This window comes from Rhinatrema bivittatum, chromosome 10 (assembly GCF_901001135.1).
Source record: "Rhinatrema bivittatum chromosome 10, aRhiBiv1.1, whole genome shotgun sequence".
In the NCBI taxonomy this organism is placed as follows: Eukaryota; Metazoa; Chordata; class Amphibia; order Gymnophiona; family Rhinatrematidae; genus Rhinatrema; species Rhinatrema bivittatum.
This window is the reverse complement of record NC_042624.1, coordinates 921,303-939,828: the sequence shown is the minus strand read 5'-3', so window position 1 is coordinate 939,828 and position 18,526 is coordinate 921,303. Positions and strand designations below refer to the sequence as shown.

Sequence of the window (18,526 nt, the reverse complement as noted above, 5' to 3'; positions counted from 1 at the left end):
TAAAGTTCTGCATATAAATTGATCTGGGTATATTCAGTGGCAGAGTTATGTACTCAAGTCTCACCAGATATCTGGATAAAGTTACAGTGCCTGCCCTTCCTGCTCAACAGCTCTCTGAACAGTGACCTCAATGAAAATGACATTTCAACTGTAGATGTTGCAGATCCTTTTTATCAATGTAGGTCGAGGTGAATACTCTTAATGCAAAACGTTTGCTTCTGAAGAATATCTGTTCTCTTGAAGCATTTCATGCTTTTAGACTTGCATCTAACTGGATTTTCCATTTGGCTTATCAATAAGCAAAATATTGCGATACTATCTGCGTGCTTTTGTAAAATTTGGAATGTTGTGGTGAATCTTTTACTCCCATAATTCTAAGCATTGCTTGCCACATTGAGACAAGATATTTGGGTCAGGGAAGATAAAGGACACACAGCTGACATTTTAAAATCCTAGCATGTACTTTTCCAGCAAAAAACTACCCAAGAAAATGCAGTACATGTGACATTCATACCCGCAGCAAATTTTCAAAGCAGAAGTACCCATGTACTTTCATTTTGAAAACTGGTACAAAGCATGCGGGTAAAAATAGGTGTAGCTTTTCATTTAATGGCAGCAGTCGGTTATTGGAATTTAGAGAATACTGGTGGAATTCAGAAGCGTTGGGAACTATTTCATATCTTGAGATGTCCTTTCACAGCTATGCTAGTTTTTCATAAATCATCAAATTTCATACTTTGAAATATATTTCTGCAATTAGAAACATAGAAATGATGGCAGAAAAGGACCAAATGATCCCCTCAGTCTGCCCAACAAGCTTATGCCAGTATCTGCTGCGCTGTGCAGGTTACCCCCATGCAAATCAGTTTTCTACACCATAAAAGTCAGGGCTCTCAGAGGCTATTTGAATCCAATTTCCCAACCATTGCCATGAAAGCAGGGAGCAATGGTGGAGTTGCATCAAAAGTATCAGGCTTAGTGATTAAGTGTAGTAAATGCAGCATCAGCTAGTTACCCCCATGTTTATTTGTTCCCCAAACTATAAAAGTCGGGGCCCTCGTTATTTGCTGTCTGAATCCAATTTCCCAATTAAGCTGACTCAAATTAACACTCATATTTTTCCTAGTCCTTTTTAGGATAAAAGATCAGTTGTTCTGCACCACATTTGCTACAATTAAGATACTAGTGAAAAGTTCCTGGCGTAATCTGGTCTATAACAGCCAGTGTGCGAGTGTGGGTGCATGTGCCAGTGTGTGTATGTCCCTGCCTGTGCGTGCGTGTTTTTGCCTGTGTGTGTGCCTATGTTTGTTCACTTGTGTCTATATGTGTGTGTGTGTGTGTGTGTCTGTGTTGAAACCTGACAGACAGGGCTTTGCAGATGGAGAAGATTGTCTTTGCACAATGCACCTTCTACAGTTCCAAGTGCCACCTGGGGGCCAAACACAGACAAGACAGTGTGACTAAGGCCTGGATTTTCTAAGGTCACAGACCTTAGAAAATCCGGCAATAACAGAGTGAAGCGGGGGGGGGGGGGGGGGGGGCGGGCTTTCGCACCCAATAGCGCCATCGTAAAAGGTGGTGCTATTGGCCGCATTACTGATGGCGATAAGGCTCCTTATCTTTTCGCTGTCAGCGAAATCTTCACGGCGTCTGCCCCGGTGCTGCCCCAACTCCTCCCCTTCCGGTGCGGACACCGCCCAGAACCCACCCCAATCTAGGTATCGCACGCAAAAAATCCCTTTTCCTGTGCAATCCTATTTGAAAATGACCCCCTAAGTGACTGATTGACACAACAAAAGCCTATTATATATATAATGTGCACTGTAGTGTTAATAATGTTGTTCTGTGAGATATCTCTTTAAGATTTATTTTTATGAGATTTGAATTTTTTGTTCCATATAATTTTTATAATTTATTATTCATGTTACTAGTTCTCATTTGTTTTTTTGTGGATATTATTTACGTATTTTTTTGCTATTGTGCTGTCATCTTTTACATGTTTAGTAAGTTCTGGAACTTATTTAGGGATTCATTATACAAGAGTGGCTCCAGCTTTAGTCAATGCATTTTCTAACTGCTAAAATAAAGATCCTGTATGAATATTTTACTTGTTGAATTTGGGTGGCTCTATTCCCAACAATGTACCACTGTATAAAGGCGCCCTTAGTAAAGCTGTCTATGTTTTTTCATACTGTTTGGAACATTCCCCAGAAATCTATTAGTTTGAGACATTCCTCAAAAATATGTGCATGATGTTTCATTTGACTGAAACCTATCTGGTAAATATTGCAACCAGGAACTGTCCACTTGAGCTGGAATTTCAAATAGGTTGTAGCCAGCTCACCAATTGCAAATTTGCATTGTTCTGAGTAATTTTTATCGCCTGGTACTTCTGTTCAAATTCTTGTAGAGAATTATAAGCACGGACAGTTCTATCAAGCCTGAACCTTGGTGGCACGCATTGGGGGTGGCAGGCTGATATGCAGAAAATTGGATAGTGGGCATCCTTTTATAGAGGGCTATCACAGGAACACAGTAAGGTAATAGGATGCTTGAGGGTGGGATCGCGCAGATTTGGTCTGTTCAATCCCTATCAGCCAACTGTGGCAAGGGGCTGCCTTGAATGAGATTTCTCTTTGGCTACCTGTTGTCTTAAAATTTCCCTAACAGAAGAGACAGCAGAGCAGACAATATAAAGGGGTAAAACAGACAATATTTCACAGATTAGTGGATATTCTGGAATTCACTATGAATTTTTGGAAAGAATGTCAACTAATAAAATTACATTTTAACTTGCAGAATGCACCATGTCTGGCATTTCTAATCCTTTTTACGATATTTTGCAAAATGCTTAGGAAGAAACAGAAATTTAAAGCAATGTTTGCCTTATCTATTTTGTGGGTCTCCTCCTTTCTGTAAACATGTCTGCATTCCCTAAAGAATCATAATAGTTGCAAATGAAAAAAATACATAAGACAGTTTTCTTGTCAAAGTCATAAATATTAATGGTTCAAACATGATTTAATCCAACGCAATAACTAGGAATGAGAATTCTTGTGCTTTAAGAATGTATCTTGAAAATATGTGCACTAACCAGTTTAACATTGTACTCCAATATTTTAGAAGTTGTGGAATCAAACAATTTAAAGAAGCGAATATTTCTAGGTAACAAAGACAATATGAAACAGAACAAAAATGAGACACTATGGACCTTATTTTAAAAAAACATTTATATGCTTAAAATTGTTTTACACGTGTAAATGCACTTTACCCGTGTAAGTGGACTTTTGAAAATTGCTACAATATACAGTATTCCATTGAATTGTCCTTAGGATATTCAGGCGTATGTGCACTTTACGCACATAAATGGCTTTTTTAAATTGCTATGATGGGATGTTACAATTACAGTCCGACAGACAGACACATTTATAGTCCACTTTTCGGTACTTCAAAGTGGATTGCACTCAGGTACTGTAGATATTTCCCTTTCCCCAAGGGGCTTACAATCTGATTGGGAGATGCATCAAGATTTGGTAATGCTCTAACACATTAAACAGCGTATATCACGTGAATAGAGAACTATCACAAGCGATATCACGCATTATATGCAATATTTTGCATCTCCCTGCCCAGGTTCCCTCCCTTATTACAATGACCTTCTTTGCATGTGATTTGCATGCATGAATAATGCAAATGCATGAAAAGAAGGTTATTAATAGGCAATCCCATGCAAATGGGACAAAGAAGGTGGTCAGCAACAATAAAATACCACCTCTTTGAAAAGCATTAAATGTGAGGTGGAAGGCCCGAGAACATAACACAGGCCCCGAGGCTCCGGCCTCACATTTAAAGAGCCAGAACAAAAAATTGTGGGAAAACAGGATGATTGAGCGAGGTTAGGACTGACCCTGGTTCAACCCGGGGCCACCACTCCCATACCCCCCCACATAGTTGTTAATATAAGCAACCTCGAACTGATACCCCTTCCCCCCCCCCCCCAGCAGTACATTTATTTATTAAAAATGTACAGACCACTTATCATACTTCCTAAGCCTAAAAGCATATATAATTGAGAACATTATGAAGAGAGAGTAATGCCTTCATCAAAGGTGAGGAATCTGGGAGTTGTGTAAGATGAAGAGTTGTCTTTTGAGTATCTAATTTTTTAAATTGTGCCAGGAGTGGAGAGTGAGAAATGCGTTGAGCTTTGCTGCATTTCAAACGGTGGTTCAAGCACTGGTAGCCCCAGTATGGGATTACTGTAATGGGGTGTTGTTGGATATCTCTAAGAGAGCTTTGCAGTGACTACAGATAATGCAGAACATGGCAGCAAGGTTGGTTAACTCTAGCCCTAGGCGCGTCAGCGTGCAGCCACTATAAATACAGCTTCACTGGTTGTCAATTAAGGAACAAATCCAATTTAAGCTCTTGGTTCTGATGTTTAAGCTCAAGGGGCGTCTGGGCTGGGTTAAAACAGCTGGTTAAGCCCTATGTGCCTAATAGGAGCTTATGTTCTGCACAGGGAGCTCTTTTCTTGATTCCAGCTGCTAAGGAGGCGCATACAGTGGGATATAGGACGATGGTGAAGGGTCCTGAACTATGGAATTCTGCACCCTTGGATGTTAAGCTTCAATCTAATTATCTGGCCTACAGGAAAAGGGTAAAGATCTGGGTTTTGCAGGAGGAGGGGGGCTGCTAAAATTAAGTAATAGGGGGGGGGGGGTCCTGAATGTCTTAGCTCTGAATTAGGTCTAAAGTGCACAGCTTTATTTTTATGATGATTTTATTGTATTTGCATATTATATATTTAGTTGTTGATTGTGCACCATTCTGATCAGCTTTTGCTAAATGCACGATATATAAAATTTGGAAAATAAAATAAATAAATAAAATAATAAATAGATTCATAAAAGTAACAAAAACATGCAGTAACTTAAAACATAAAACCAAATACAAAAAAATGAGACCACTCTACCATATAATATAATCAAATAATCACCCCTTGAAATACTTATCTGGCCTCTATTTAAAAGCTAGATTAAAACAAATGCAAAAGACAGGGCCCTAGTGTCTGCCATATAATATTCAGTTATCCAAACTTTGATGCACCTGGCTGACCTCAAGGGAGCTAAAAGATAAAAAAAATGATAATAACAACAACAACATAATATGAATATAACCAATGCAAATATGACCTACCTCTTTCTAATTAAAAGCTTGTTTAAAAAAGAAACAAGTTACTAATTTCCTTAATTTTTATAGTGAGTTCTCTTCCTTTATGTCATCATAGTAGGTTCCATAATTCAGGGCCCTGCACATAAAACAGGCATTTTTGTGTTTCGTCTAGAGTAGACTAATCACAAGAAAAGAAGAAAAATCAAGAAGATTCTGTGAGGCCGATCACAAGGACCTTGATGGACAGTAAAACAAGTATAGCATTAAAATAGGACAGGGCAAGCCCATTTAAACCCTTAAAAGCCAGCATGAGAACCTTAAATTTGGCTCACCAACAAACTGGCAGCCAGTGAAGTTTTGACAAGACTGGAGAAATATGCTGCCGAATTGAGATGCCAGACACTGTACAAGCTGCTGAATTTTGCATACACTGAAATAAGGTTGTCTGTAGAAGGTCAAGATACAATACACTGCAATAGTCTAGAGATGACATGATGAGCGCACGGACAATGATCTTTACATCATTTTTGCACAGAAAAGGGCGTAATCTTTGTAATATGGTAGGTGAAGTTTGTAATATGCCCCCTTAACTACTTTGTTGATATGTTTCATGAATAATCTAGAGTCCATGATGACCCCTAGATTATGGGCCCAACATCCCAACCACTGTCAAAGAACTAGGAAAGTCTTTTTTGGGACATCTTGATAAATGTATCATCTCTGTTTTATTCATGTTAAGCAGCTCTTTACTGGCACTTAGCCAGGCCTGGCGTGTTCTCAAGCTGGACAAAATTTTATCTAGTGAATCTTTGGGAGAGTTCTTGATGGCAATAAAAAATTGTCTATCATCTGTGAAAATAAAATATCCCACATCCAGATTCACAAGGACACAGCAGATCAGAGCAATGTACATGTTAAACAAACAGAGCTGAGCCCTGGAGAATCCCTCTCCTGAGGTTAAAGGCTTCAGATTTGGATCTGGACAGGATGATCCATTGGGTTTGTTCCTCAAAAAAAGATGCAAACCAATTTAGCACAGTATTAGCGATTCCAATATCTCTTAATTACTTTAGCATTCCCCCATCCTCCTCACTTAGTAGTAATTTGAGGCTCACTTTCCCCATATAGTAGTTAATATAAGCAACCACCCATCTTCTCTTCCCTCCACATAGTAGTAAACTGAAGTGGCCCCTACCCACAAGAGCAAAAACAAAAACAAAAAAAACAAATTAGGGTCCTGAGCTCCAGCACTCCCTTCCCATACTCACCCCATCCCCCTTCCTGCACGCTCCAGAATCTTAAATGCAAGTTGCAGCTCCTGTATCGGGGGGCAGAGTGCATCTGGCCCGGTTGGGGCCATTTTCCAAACTGGCGCCGACCTAACCTTGCCACGGCCATGTGACTGGGGCAAGATCTTGGGATCGGATCTCTGTCACATGGCCTGGGTCCAATCCCTGGAACTTGCACCAGTCACATGGTTGGGGCAAGGTTAAGTCGACATTATTTTGCAAAATGGCGCTGACATGGCTGGGTTTGAGGGTGTGCACCGGCCCCGACACAGGAGTTGTACCTTGCATTTAAGGTTCTGGGGGTACAGGAAGGGGGGTTGAGGGTTGGGACTCAAATATTTTTTTTGATCTTGGGAGGAGAGGGAGTGAGGGGGTGCTGCCTCAATTTATTACTATGTGGGGGGGAATGGGGCCGGGAGGACATGCTTATATTAACTACTATGTGGGGGGGCTGGGACTATTTCCGCACAGCTACATTTTAACTTTTTTTCGTGTTTGGGGGAGTCACAGCTGCTTCAAGTGGCGGCCCAGGGTTGAACCTGGGGTCAGCTCTGACCACTGCTCAACCTCCCCATATTCCCGCAATTCTTTTTTTAAGCTAGAGGGCCTTTAAGATGATGGTTGTGTATGTAACATTGCCCCCCTCCCCTACACTCCTTTTCCCATTCGGTAACGTGTCTGCGGTGGATTACTCAGCGTGCGATGTGAATGTATCATGCATTGTGGAAATTAACTATGCGGTAGCAGGGATATTAGCCTAACCACACTTTTTTTTTTTTTTTTTTTATTGTGGGTGCTAGTTCTGCTACATTTATATCATTTTGATGAATCTAGGGCTAAGTACATAGTTTAAAAGTGTTATGTTCAGGTTTTAAGAATGAAATTAAAGATAGATTTACACATACTGAGCGTCTGTATAGATATAGCATTGCTAAGCATGTGGACGTATGCAAAGTAGACTGTATAATTCTGGATAAAATATTTGCAATGTACAGATTTATTATGTTTCCTTAATATGTTTAAATTAGAATTTTATTCCAAATAAAACCAGCTAAAGGTTATGGGAAACTATTGTCCAATTCTAAAAAGAACTGAAGCCAGAAGGGTTAAAAAAAAAGTGAATAATCCTGCAAACAGGAAAGCACAGCTCTAACTGGGACTGAGAAGGGCAGTTCCAGCCCCGAGGATAATCTGGTGTAAAGCAGCATGGTTGATTCATCAGTGAGCACAGCATGCTCCAGTGATCCATGAAGATAAAGCTAACACAGACTTGCCAAGCCTTCCTAATAAATAATGCTTTATTAAATAAAAACAAGGTTAATTTGTTCTTGACAGATTCCAAAATTCCAGAAAAAAGTGTAATAAAAATTGCTTGATGAAATCATGGCCTTTGGTAAACAGGCTAAATTGTTACCCAGCCTGAAAAATGAACATTTCAAACTGATTCAAGGAACCAAAAAGGAACATTTAGGGATCTATATATTAAGTAGTATTAAAATTGGCCATTCACATGGGTTAACGTGCAGATTTTAACCTGAGTGTTAGCAGCAATATTAATGCCTGAAGTAGAGTCTGCTTTATCTGCTACCTTGTGGGTCTCTTTAGCCCTGGATTCAGATAGGGAATTATTATTCTGACTTTTTCTTAAAATTAGAACTGTTTACCTTTTGAATTGTAACGTTTAGAATGTTCCCTGTTGTATCCAGGAGCACCCAAAAGAGACAGTTTTTGTTGATGCATCCTGCAGTTTTGCAGTTAACATACCCTTGCAAATGTATTGTTATATTTCAGTCAGATAAATATACAATTTTGTAACCCTCCTCAGCTTACTGTATTTCTAGATCCCTGTTAGCTAAAGAGACCAACAAGGTAGCAGATAAAGCAGACTCTACTTCAGGCATTAAAATTGCTGCCAACACCCAGGTTAAAATCTGCACGTTAACCCACGTGAGTGGCCAATTCTAACACTAGTTGATCTGGAACCTTTTTCTGTTTTTTTCCTTCTCCTTTCTTGGATTACTTCAAGAAGCATTGGTTATTGGAATCAGACATTTGTGAACTTGATTTACAGTGTTATGTTTGTATTTTTCTTTATATTTTTTTTTCCTAATCCTTAATGGGCATATCTCTGTTGCATAACCTTTCAAGTTTTGTTTGATATTATATATATATACTGCAAATTTATTTAAAAAAAGAATAAAATACATAATCAAATATATTCTAAAATTACATAATGCATAATCAAACATACATAATCAAAGTACATAAATATATTCAAATGTCTTATTACACAATTGATATAAAACAGCAAATAATCAAACTTCTCATGCCCTTCCTCCCTCACAAAGAGACAAGGAAGAAGCAAGAAAATGTGCACCTACAGACAGAGAACTGAATGCAAAGTTCCACTCTTACTTTTCTTACTAACGTCACATAAGCAGGGCATAACAGTCCTCCCTGTTTCCAGTCTACCCTGAAGAAGTTCCCAGAGGCAGAATGCATAACATGCAAGGGGAGAACACTCAAAATACATGGGGCCATCGTTTCCTTTCCCAAGATCACAACACCGAATAAAGCTTTGTTGTTTGTCACATGGGATAACAGTTAAACACGCTACAACAAAAGAGCATGGGACACAGCCAACAAAGTTAACTGTCAAAGGTTTTCCGCAAAAAAGACAAACTCCAGTTCCTCACACAAAGTACATTGTAATTTTACCAGAAAGAATTATAAATCTTCAGACCCACCATATTCATTAAAAAAACACTCGCCAAAATACAGAACTTTTATTGGTTGCATCCTGAGGTCAGCTGGAGCATAGAGAGAGGACTGGAGAAATGAGGCCACTTTGTTTCTGCAGTGGTAAAGCTAAAACTTAATTACACTTCCTTGATGTGCCATAAATGTAAACGGATCCTACATTTGCCAATTACTAGTATAGCATCAGTGGACTCCAACAAAGCATAAGGTGTGAAGTCAGAATAGGAATGGTAGATGTCTCTCCCTAGTAGGAGATGGCAGCAGTTTGACAAAGCTCCTGCGTTTCTTCACGCCTCTCTTTCCAAGAGAGAGGTTCTTCAGCTCTCCCTTCCAAGGAGGTTGCCCGTCTCAACAGAAAGGTACAGGTGTTGTGATCTCCCGCTCCAAGGGGAGAGTCCTATCCTGGGAAGGTGGCTGGGGCCCAATGTCAAGGTACCTAGGCCTTTAGGATTAGGAAGCTTCTGCTGAGGGGTCCAAAGGAGGATTTCTGGGTTTCAAAAAGATCTACTTCAGAGATAGGAAAGAGAGGCGTTAAGTGCACTCATCATGTGTCCGGGGAAATTGCTTCTAGGTTGGGAAGAGAGTGGAGTTTCAAGGTGGCGTCCAGTGAAGACGTTCAGATAAAGGTCTGGTAAAGAGCTGCTGCCTAACGGGAAACATCAGCTGTACAGTTCCTGACTTCTTCAAAGGAAGTTCCACGTAACTACTGAACTTAAGAGCTGAAGCCACAGAAGAAGTGCCCAGGAAGAGGGGGTGCTTGACCCAGAGAACTTACCTGCCTATGAAAGAAATTGTTATGGAGACTTTATTTTTGGACCAATGGACTTTATTATTTCTGTACTGATTGCGCACTAAGATGGTAACTTTCAAAGCAGCACCTTGGCGCACATGTGCCCGTGTTCGTTGGCCTGCGCCCGGGAATGCGGCTATTTTATAACAAACACACATATATGTGCACATGTTATAAAATAGCCTGGCTGTGCACACAAATGTGCCTAATTTTAAGTGGAAGTGCGCCTGGCGTGCAAATCCCGCTCCTACCGTGTAAATGGCTGGATTGTAGTAGGGACGTACGTCGACGCCATTGCAAGTGGCGGGATTTTATTAGGGATGGATGTCGACATTGCCACTAAAACCGGTTCATTCCCAGTTCACCCACTTAAGGGATAGGTCTTCCAAATCCGCCCGATTTAATAGCCTTCCTTCCCCCACTCTTAGCCCCGATCCTTAAAAACCCACTGATCTGCCTGGATTTTTATGTTTTATCACTTACATGGCATCCATAGCAGAAGTAAATTTACGCAGCAGGGGACCTCAGCATGCGCCAGATCGAATCAGTATTTATATACAAATTGCAGGCTAAAATTATGGAACGCCCATGCCCTACCATGCTTTTTGGAAACTTTTCATTTGTGCACGCAGTGACACATAGACACATATCCCGGTGCCTTTTACTATCTGCTCAGCGCATGCCAGTCTATCTTATTCACCTTTGAGCTTTAGTGCACTGGATGTGGATTTTGTTTTTCCGGCATTCAATGACCAATAAAGGAGTTCAGTTTTTGAACAGCTACTGAATCTGACTGGACTGGTTTCAGAAGAGCTCCTGGTGAGAGAAAACCCTGGAGGCATGGGTCTGGTACTGGCCCATGACTTCCCCAATGAGCCCTTGTGCCCAGATAGGGGCTACATAACATTTTAGCATTACTGACATGTTAATGGGAATTTCATTTGCTAAGCAGCTCATTTACATGGTTTGTTTTTTTTGTTACATCTGCATTAACACTAATGCACATTAATACGGGGGTCTGCATAAACTAAAATGGACCTCATTAGGCCTGGATAGCTTAGTATGTAGACTTTTAAATCTCAATACTCCACATGCATGCAACCAGGAAATATTGAATGAATCTTATCAGATTAAATGTGCATTTAGGATTCAGGGGGAGGACAGTTTTCAAAGTGATGTACATGGGTAAAAATCATTTTAATCAAACATCTAAAAACTGTCTTCCCTCAATGAGATTAAAAGCCTGTTCATGGTTCCATAATGTGGGTACGTTCATCCACGTTTAAGGGAGGTGCTTGGGTCAGGGGTGGAAAAAAGTAACTGTCGAAAAAGAAGGTGCAATTTAATATCCAAGGCTACAAAAACGGTGCAAAGTCTGTGAGTTAAAAGCACCCATGGACTTTGGCCCAACATGTATTAAAATTGGATCGGTCATGGTTTTTTTCCCCATCTGACATGGGTTCGGCATCCTGAGATGAATCAAGGCGAGCACGGCTATTCTAGAGTGGTGGGGATTTCATGAGATCTCATTGTCTTACCATGGACTGTATTCCACGTTTCAGAAAACACGGAAATTAATCAGCGGCAGATACCCTTCAGAGACAATGAATCTTGCTATGAGCAATGGGAATGAGAGATTCTGGCATTCTCAACCTTTGCTGTGAACCAAATGACTCTTCCCAGAGTCGCCATTCACCGCACACAGTGCATATTTGTCTTGGCTGGACAATAAGTGAAAAATGACCCTGTGGCTACATTCTTTGTTTTGGGGCTCAAACTAATATGCAGTGAAGTCTCTGACTGACCTTTTAAACATTAGGTAAGAAGCTTAAAGTATCAGACATTACAAATGTTGCCGATTAAGAGCAATTCTACCTCATGCAATAGAATCTCATTTCTTTCTTCCTTTCAGTTAGGCGAGGTTTAGCGTGCCTAAAAATGCTATGTACATGGATTGTGCTGTTCCCAAGTACTGCAGCAGCAAATGTAAGGTTCACAATTCTCAGATACAGGGATTACGTTTATTTACCTGCTTTTGAAGAACTCAGCAGAGCAAAACCCATACTACTTGAACAGTTACAGCAGCATGAAATCAGTCTTTAAATTTATGAAAATGATGCTTTCATTGTTCCCCCTCTCCACCGAGGGGAAGACAAAAAAAAAAGGGGTTTAACATAACGCAGAAGAGATATAGATAAGACATGAGGGGTACGGGAATCTCCGTCGTTGCAGGTTTTAAAAAGCAGGGGAAAAAAGACATTTGGGCCAATGTAAGTGGAAGATTAGTGTTTCTCAACTACCAGTCTGTAGCTGTGTTTTCACCAGTGTGTGGAGCACGGTGGTGGTGGTGATGTAGGAGACAACGAGGCAATCCACATTCTGCATATGCCTGATGGGCTGCTACATCACTTCTTCCCCTAGCTGCTCTATAGGTGCCAGGGGGAGGAGAGAAGACATCTCGCCTTCCACCACCCAACCCACCTCGCAGCAACTATGCATGTGGGAGAGATCAAAAGAGCAAAAGCAGCTCTTTGCAACACTTCAAACGGAACAAGCTGTGTGTCCTAACTTGTAGGAACGTGCATTCGTGAGTCCATTTGTTTCATTCGCTTGGATGCCTATTGTGTAGCTAATGAGTGAACAAATGTATGCACAATGAATGGGGTGTACCTAATGGATGCACTTTAGACGGACTTGCATACCATTCGTTTTGTGTGTACATTCGTCCATTCATTATATACGTCATCTAAATCCACTCACCATCTAGCATTCAGAGATCGGGCCTTTTCTACAGCAGAACCTTATCTATGGAATACCTTACCCCCTGATCTCAGACTGGAACCATGCTTACCAACTTTTAGAAAAAGGTTATTTAAACAAGCCTTTCCCGAGTCTAACTGATTCACCACAACTATTAAGAGACCTTTCAGCACAATGCAAATCATTATTACTGTAAAGTTACTCCTACTCTTGTTTCCTTCCTCCCCCAGTTCCAGCAACCCTGTTTTATTGTAACTTTTTGTTCCTTGCCACTTGTTAAATGCTTAAGGTTATTACACCCCCTGTTACCTGTAAACCGGCATAATATGATTGTATCATGAATGCCGGTATAGAAAAGCTCTAAATAAATACAATAAATACGTGCTTACATGTGAAACAAATTAAACGAATGGACATCCAAAACTAACAAATGCACATCCCTACAGCTAGTTTTGTGACGCCACTGCCACAAATGGTTGCGACCACACTGCAACAAAGGCCTGTGATGAAACTGCAACATCGCTATCTGCTTTGATGGCAAGGGGGGAAAAAGGGGAGTTGGATTCATATGATAGCCAAAGCTGGACCCTGACTTTTACAGACCGGGGTATTGCTATGCAGACATTAGTAACAAAGTACAGGAAGTCCAAATGAAGAGCACATTCAAGCACATAAAAATGTTGCTAGCAATAATTTTGTAATGGGCAAGATACTGCTTGGTTTGGCTTGTAATTAATGCTACCCTTAACATGAGGCTGGGGGGTAACCTGCACGGCGCGGCAGTTACTACCATAAGAAGCTTGCTGGACAGACTGGATGGACCACTTGGTCTTTTCTCTGCTGTCATTACTATATTACTATGTTACTATCTTCATCACTCCATAGTTTTAAATATACTCTGCTTTACAATTAAAAGAAATCTACCAAAAGGTTTAGTAAAGAATATATACCTTGAAATGTTTTTGGGACAATATGGAAAAGGGCAAATCGCTTCCCTCTTCCTAAAAATGGTAATAGGAAGGAGGTTGGTAACTACAGTCTAGTTAGTCAGACTTCACTGGTGAGTAAATTGATGGAGACATTGCTAATGGAAAGGATAGTGTGGTATATTGAATCCAACAAGTTGCAGGATCAGAAACAGCACAATGTTAACAGAGGAAGATGATGTCAAACAAATCTGATTAATTTCTTTGACTGGGTGACCAAAAAACTAGATCAGAGCATTTACTGGAAGTCATTTACCTGGTTCCATAGGGCCCATGATTGCAGGATTGTGGAAGCAGGTCTGGTGCACGGGCCCAGCACTGTCACTGCAATGACTAGACTAGATACACTGGTGAGAGGGTGGGAACGGGGGAAGGAGAATATAAAATCGGAAGGAAATTCCACAGGCTCTCGCTGTCATCAGCCCTTAAATAGCAGAAAAAGGAAATCTCAAAGAAGCACAGTAAAAACAGCACGGACCAGACTCAAAAGGCCGCAGTGCTTTGAGCCAAATACTCAGTTTTCTCACACTGATCCTTCGAGTATTCCTTTTTTTCTGTGATGTAAGGGCTTTATGTAAAATAAATTATATGGTTATGATGTCCAGGCTTTCATTCTCCCTGATGCAGCTTAAGTTGTGCAAAACATGAGTCAGGATTCCTCCTTCTATGACATCTAAAAGAAGCGCTGCCTCTGAAAGCTAAGGCTCATCATTTCTGTGGGTGAATTTTAAAGAAAGGAGGGTTACTAATGAAACTTTATTGCTGGGATATAATCCTGTGTCATGCCATTAGACTGGGAGGTTTATCGATCATGTGCTGACATATTAAATGATACCGATATATTATGACGACATTCTGAGATTTGACAGGGCCTATGAATGGAGGTTCACCATGAAGACGGATATATTTTTACATTACTCTCTGCTGAAGCACTATGGGCTTACATATAATGCAGCAGTCACAAGGATCCTAGGGAACAGTAAGGTCGCTACGCATGGTTTGCTCATTTCCTCCTGCTTCCAGTTGGGTTGGAACGGACCTCTGCAGGACTGGAACATGATGAGCCTTTGCTCACAGCTACTACTTACGTTCCCCTCCCAACTCGGCGAGTGTCCTCATCCAGGGGCCATGAGCCCCTTCTCCCTTCAGAACTGAGCTAACACGGACCCTGAGTCAGGCCATTAGACTGTTGCTATTGAGCAAAATCAAGAGTCCCTCCCATTAGGGGCTGTGAGTGCTGCTTCTGCAGGATCCTGGATTGGAGTGGAACCTGGTGCATCTGAAAGGCATTGCACAGCGAGGTCACTCAGGCAGCAGGTTGCCCCCTGGATCCCTCCCTCTCCCTAACTTTAGGGGCTGTGAGTGCTGCTTCTGCAGGATCCTGGATTGGAGTGGAACCTGGTGCATCTGAAAGGCAGTGCACAGCGAGGTCACTCAGGCAGCAGGTTGCCCCCCCTGGATCGCCGTCTGATAGTGTTTAATCACCTTTATTAGTCAGTGATTGTTTAAAAAGAAACTGAGCAAGCACAAAACGGTTAATAGCATTATAAACTGTTCGAGCGCTCCAAGTACTGAAGAGAAAACATATTGTGCTGGCTGTTTTTCTTAGCTAATCTGCTCATTAAATGCCAAAGGATTACCCAATTCTTCTTCCATTGTGGAATCCGTGTTCTGAGAGCTGGAAACTCCAAGTACTCTGTTGAACAGTATGGAAAATGCACTACCCCAGACACCTAGAAAGCAAAATATACACACAAATTAAATGCCTGCAAATTATTTACATTAAGACAAAACAAAAATCTGTTTTCTAATGATTTTTCAGTCTATTTTGAAATGAAATGAAGATGACTCCTGTGTGCCAGCTTTCTAACTGCCTGACAGCACCTCTAAGCTGTGCTTAGGCTCCTTTCTCCATTCAGTCTCAATGCTGAGGGATATTTATTTCCCAGTTCATTCTATTTCTACCAGGTGGGGAGGTCAATTTTCAAAATGATCTATGCAGGAAAAAAAAAAGCATTTTGCCCGCTGCACCATCTGAGAACTAACTTCCCTCTGTGAAGCCAGCAGCCAGCTCGGAGGAGGCATCCCCATGCATGTGAGATGCGGAGACAGCATCTCCACAAGACACTTTTCTGGCAAAATCCACCTGCAGGGAAAGCAGGCACAAGTGAGCAGGCAAACGCTGTACCGGTGGCAAATTTCAGAGTGAAGGCACACGCGGACGTTTTCTTCGATAACTGGTGCAAAGCCTAAAGCTGACAAGCATGTACAGACTCTGGAGCCACGGAAACAGTTTGAAAAGTGCCACCTTCATAAAAGGCAGTTCTATTCATCCTGGAAGCAAAAGGACTTTCTGGTGAGGGTTTAGTGCCTCGTAACTCCTCAGAGAAGAGCATACATATATATCAGTAAAGCACCTAGTGTTGTGTTATTCCGTCATGTGAGTGCTTATATTCATATCTACCTGTATGTCAGGACTGGAGGAGTAGCTGCCTAGTGGTTAAAGCAATGGGCCAAGAGCCAGTGAATCCAGGGATCAAATCCCACTACTGCTCCTCGTGACCTTGGACAAGTCACTTTACTCTCCATTGCCTCAGGTGCAAACTTAGACTGTGAGCCCTCCGAGGATAGGGAAATACCTACAGTACACCTGAATGTAACATGCCTTGAGCTACCATTCAGAAAGTGTGAGCTAAATATAAGTAAATAAATATCTGTAATTAAACTATACTATACAGTGCCATGCATTATCATATAACAACAAAATGTTATCCAATGGAATTAAAGTCATGCTATCAGAGTGATAGAGAGTTCCCGATGCAAGCTTCAAACCGTCAGGTCACGTCACTACGCAGTATTGTTATCGCACTATTCTCCAGCAATTCATCCTACTCACCCATTAAGAAGTGTAAAGGATTTTCTTCAAATTTTTTCACCACGGTTCCCATAAAAAATTTACTTCCAAAGAGATCCGGTGCCATGAATGTGCCGTATTTTGCCATGCCAATCTCGTACGGGCTGAACTCCACCCAATCTGCAAATAACAAATAGAGAATGGGCATCACGTGCATAGAAAAAAAAGTCTCTCTTCCGACAAAAGCAGGGCACAATAAAGAGATTGGTAGCACGTGAAAATGGGAAATTGGGAAGCAGTTTGAAAACAGAAATGGATTTTATTTTTAGTGACCCCCCCTCCATGCTGCATGGATTCCTAGGGTCTGATTTCTGTTCAATCTGCAGGCAAGAGTTTAGGAAAAGGGGTGGAGATTATCCCATTGCTCTATGGGTTGGTTTTCCAAAGTCCTATAGACCAACTCTAGCAGCAGAAATGAAAAAAAAAAACAGAGATAGTGAATTGTAATCCCAGTCAATGTCAGGTACTTCCAAAAGATGTGCAAACCAGATCAATTTACATTTTGCAACTCTTCACCAGAAATGTTAAATGAAGGATTCTCCAGACAGAAAGGCAGAAAATGGTAAATCCACCAGCTACACAGAAGAAAAGGTGGGCAGGGGAGTAGGAGGTTAACAAGCGCACATTTTGACATTCTTTACATATTTTGTTAAACATTTCCCTGTTCGATTCCAGGACACAAAGTTTTCCATAAAAGCAAACATGTAGGTTCAGCCATTTTTTGCTTTCACTGTGATTATGATTGCACAACCTAATCGAAAACTTGCAAATTCATTCATTTCCTTTAAGAAACTGCTTCTGATAAATAAACACACAGCAGGGAAGTCATATCCACCATATCTTAACGTTGTTGCATGAATCAAAACCCCTTCCATACAGTTTTACAGCAAACTGGCTATTTCATCCTAAGAGATGAAGACAAATACCTACGGACCACCCAGCTACAAAGCACTAGATATGAACCAAGAGGCAATCAGTCATGAGAACCCTTGACAAATGTTTGTCCAATAATATTTTTTGGCTCTGTAGGTGAGCTTTGGATGCGGGAGTGCTCATATGAAATGCGATCTTTTGTTTCATGTTTACAGATCTCAAATGAAATATGGATACATGATGAACAAAACTTGTACTGAATACAATTAAACATTTGATGAAAGACGTCTTATAGAGCAGAAAAGAAGTGACATTTTAGTTAGGATACAGATCAGGGTCTAAGATTTAGGGCATTTAGTGCCATTTATTTGGTAAATGTGTGCTAATTATCAGGCATGCCTCGTTGAGTTGAAAAATATCACGGATGTGTATGCGGTGTGACAGAAAGGTTGTGTAGAGGAAGCAACAAGAACAAAAAAGAAATAGATATGGAGGGTTTCCTCAGTCGTACTTCACAATTCACGTTCTCATAATAGACACAATAGGTCGATTGCTTAAATACTCTGAGTACACGAAAGCTTCCATAACTTCGATTGTGTGAAACTTTGAGCAAGTAACTAATTCCTGGATCTTCATTATGCAAATATAAATGAAAAGTAACATACACAGTAAGTATATTTGGACTACAAACTCTGTTAAGTTACCGATACTTTTAAATATTGCTCCCTTGTACAGTAGACAGGAACAAAAATAATTCATCCATCACTATTTAACCATAAAGGAAATAGGAATAAATAAAGAGAAATAAAAGAACCGGCTCATCGCTTTCATAACAGCCCGCACAGGGCTTGAATTGTCAAAACGATCTTGTGCCCACAAGTCTGCTTTGGAAGTTTGCTGGTTTCCCTGCTCCGTGAGCCAACGCCTTGGTGCCTTGTATGTTTCTGAAAATCAGAAGAATGTGCGTAAATCCTTTCCC

The 18,526-nt window shown here is 40.8% G+C and overlaps 1 protein-coding gene across 3 annotated transcripts in view; it reads right to left on the bottom strand.

Annotated features, from left to right (window-relative positions):
* Positions 1 to 18,526, bottom strand: part of PLA2G4A (phospholipase A2 group IVA) — a 167,333-nt gene that overhangs the window by 44,335 nt on the left and 104,472 nt on the right. For all 3 annotated transcript variants that reach the window (XM_029618209.1, XM_029618210.1, XM_029618211.1), the window contains 2 exons: positions 16,657 to 16,794; positions 15,401 to 15,493 (listed from right to left, as the gene is read on the bottom strand). In XM_029618209.1, the coding sequence (XP_029474069.1) occupies positions 15,401 to 15,493; positions 16,657 to 16,794 (231 nt within the window). The remainder of the gene's footprint in view (positions 1 to 15,400; positions 15,494 to 16,656; positions 16,795 to 18,526) is intronic.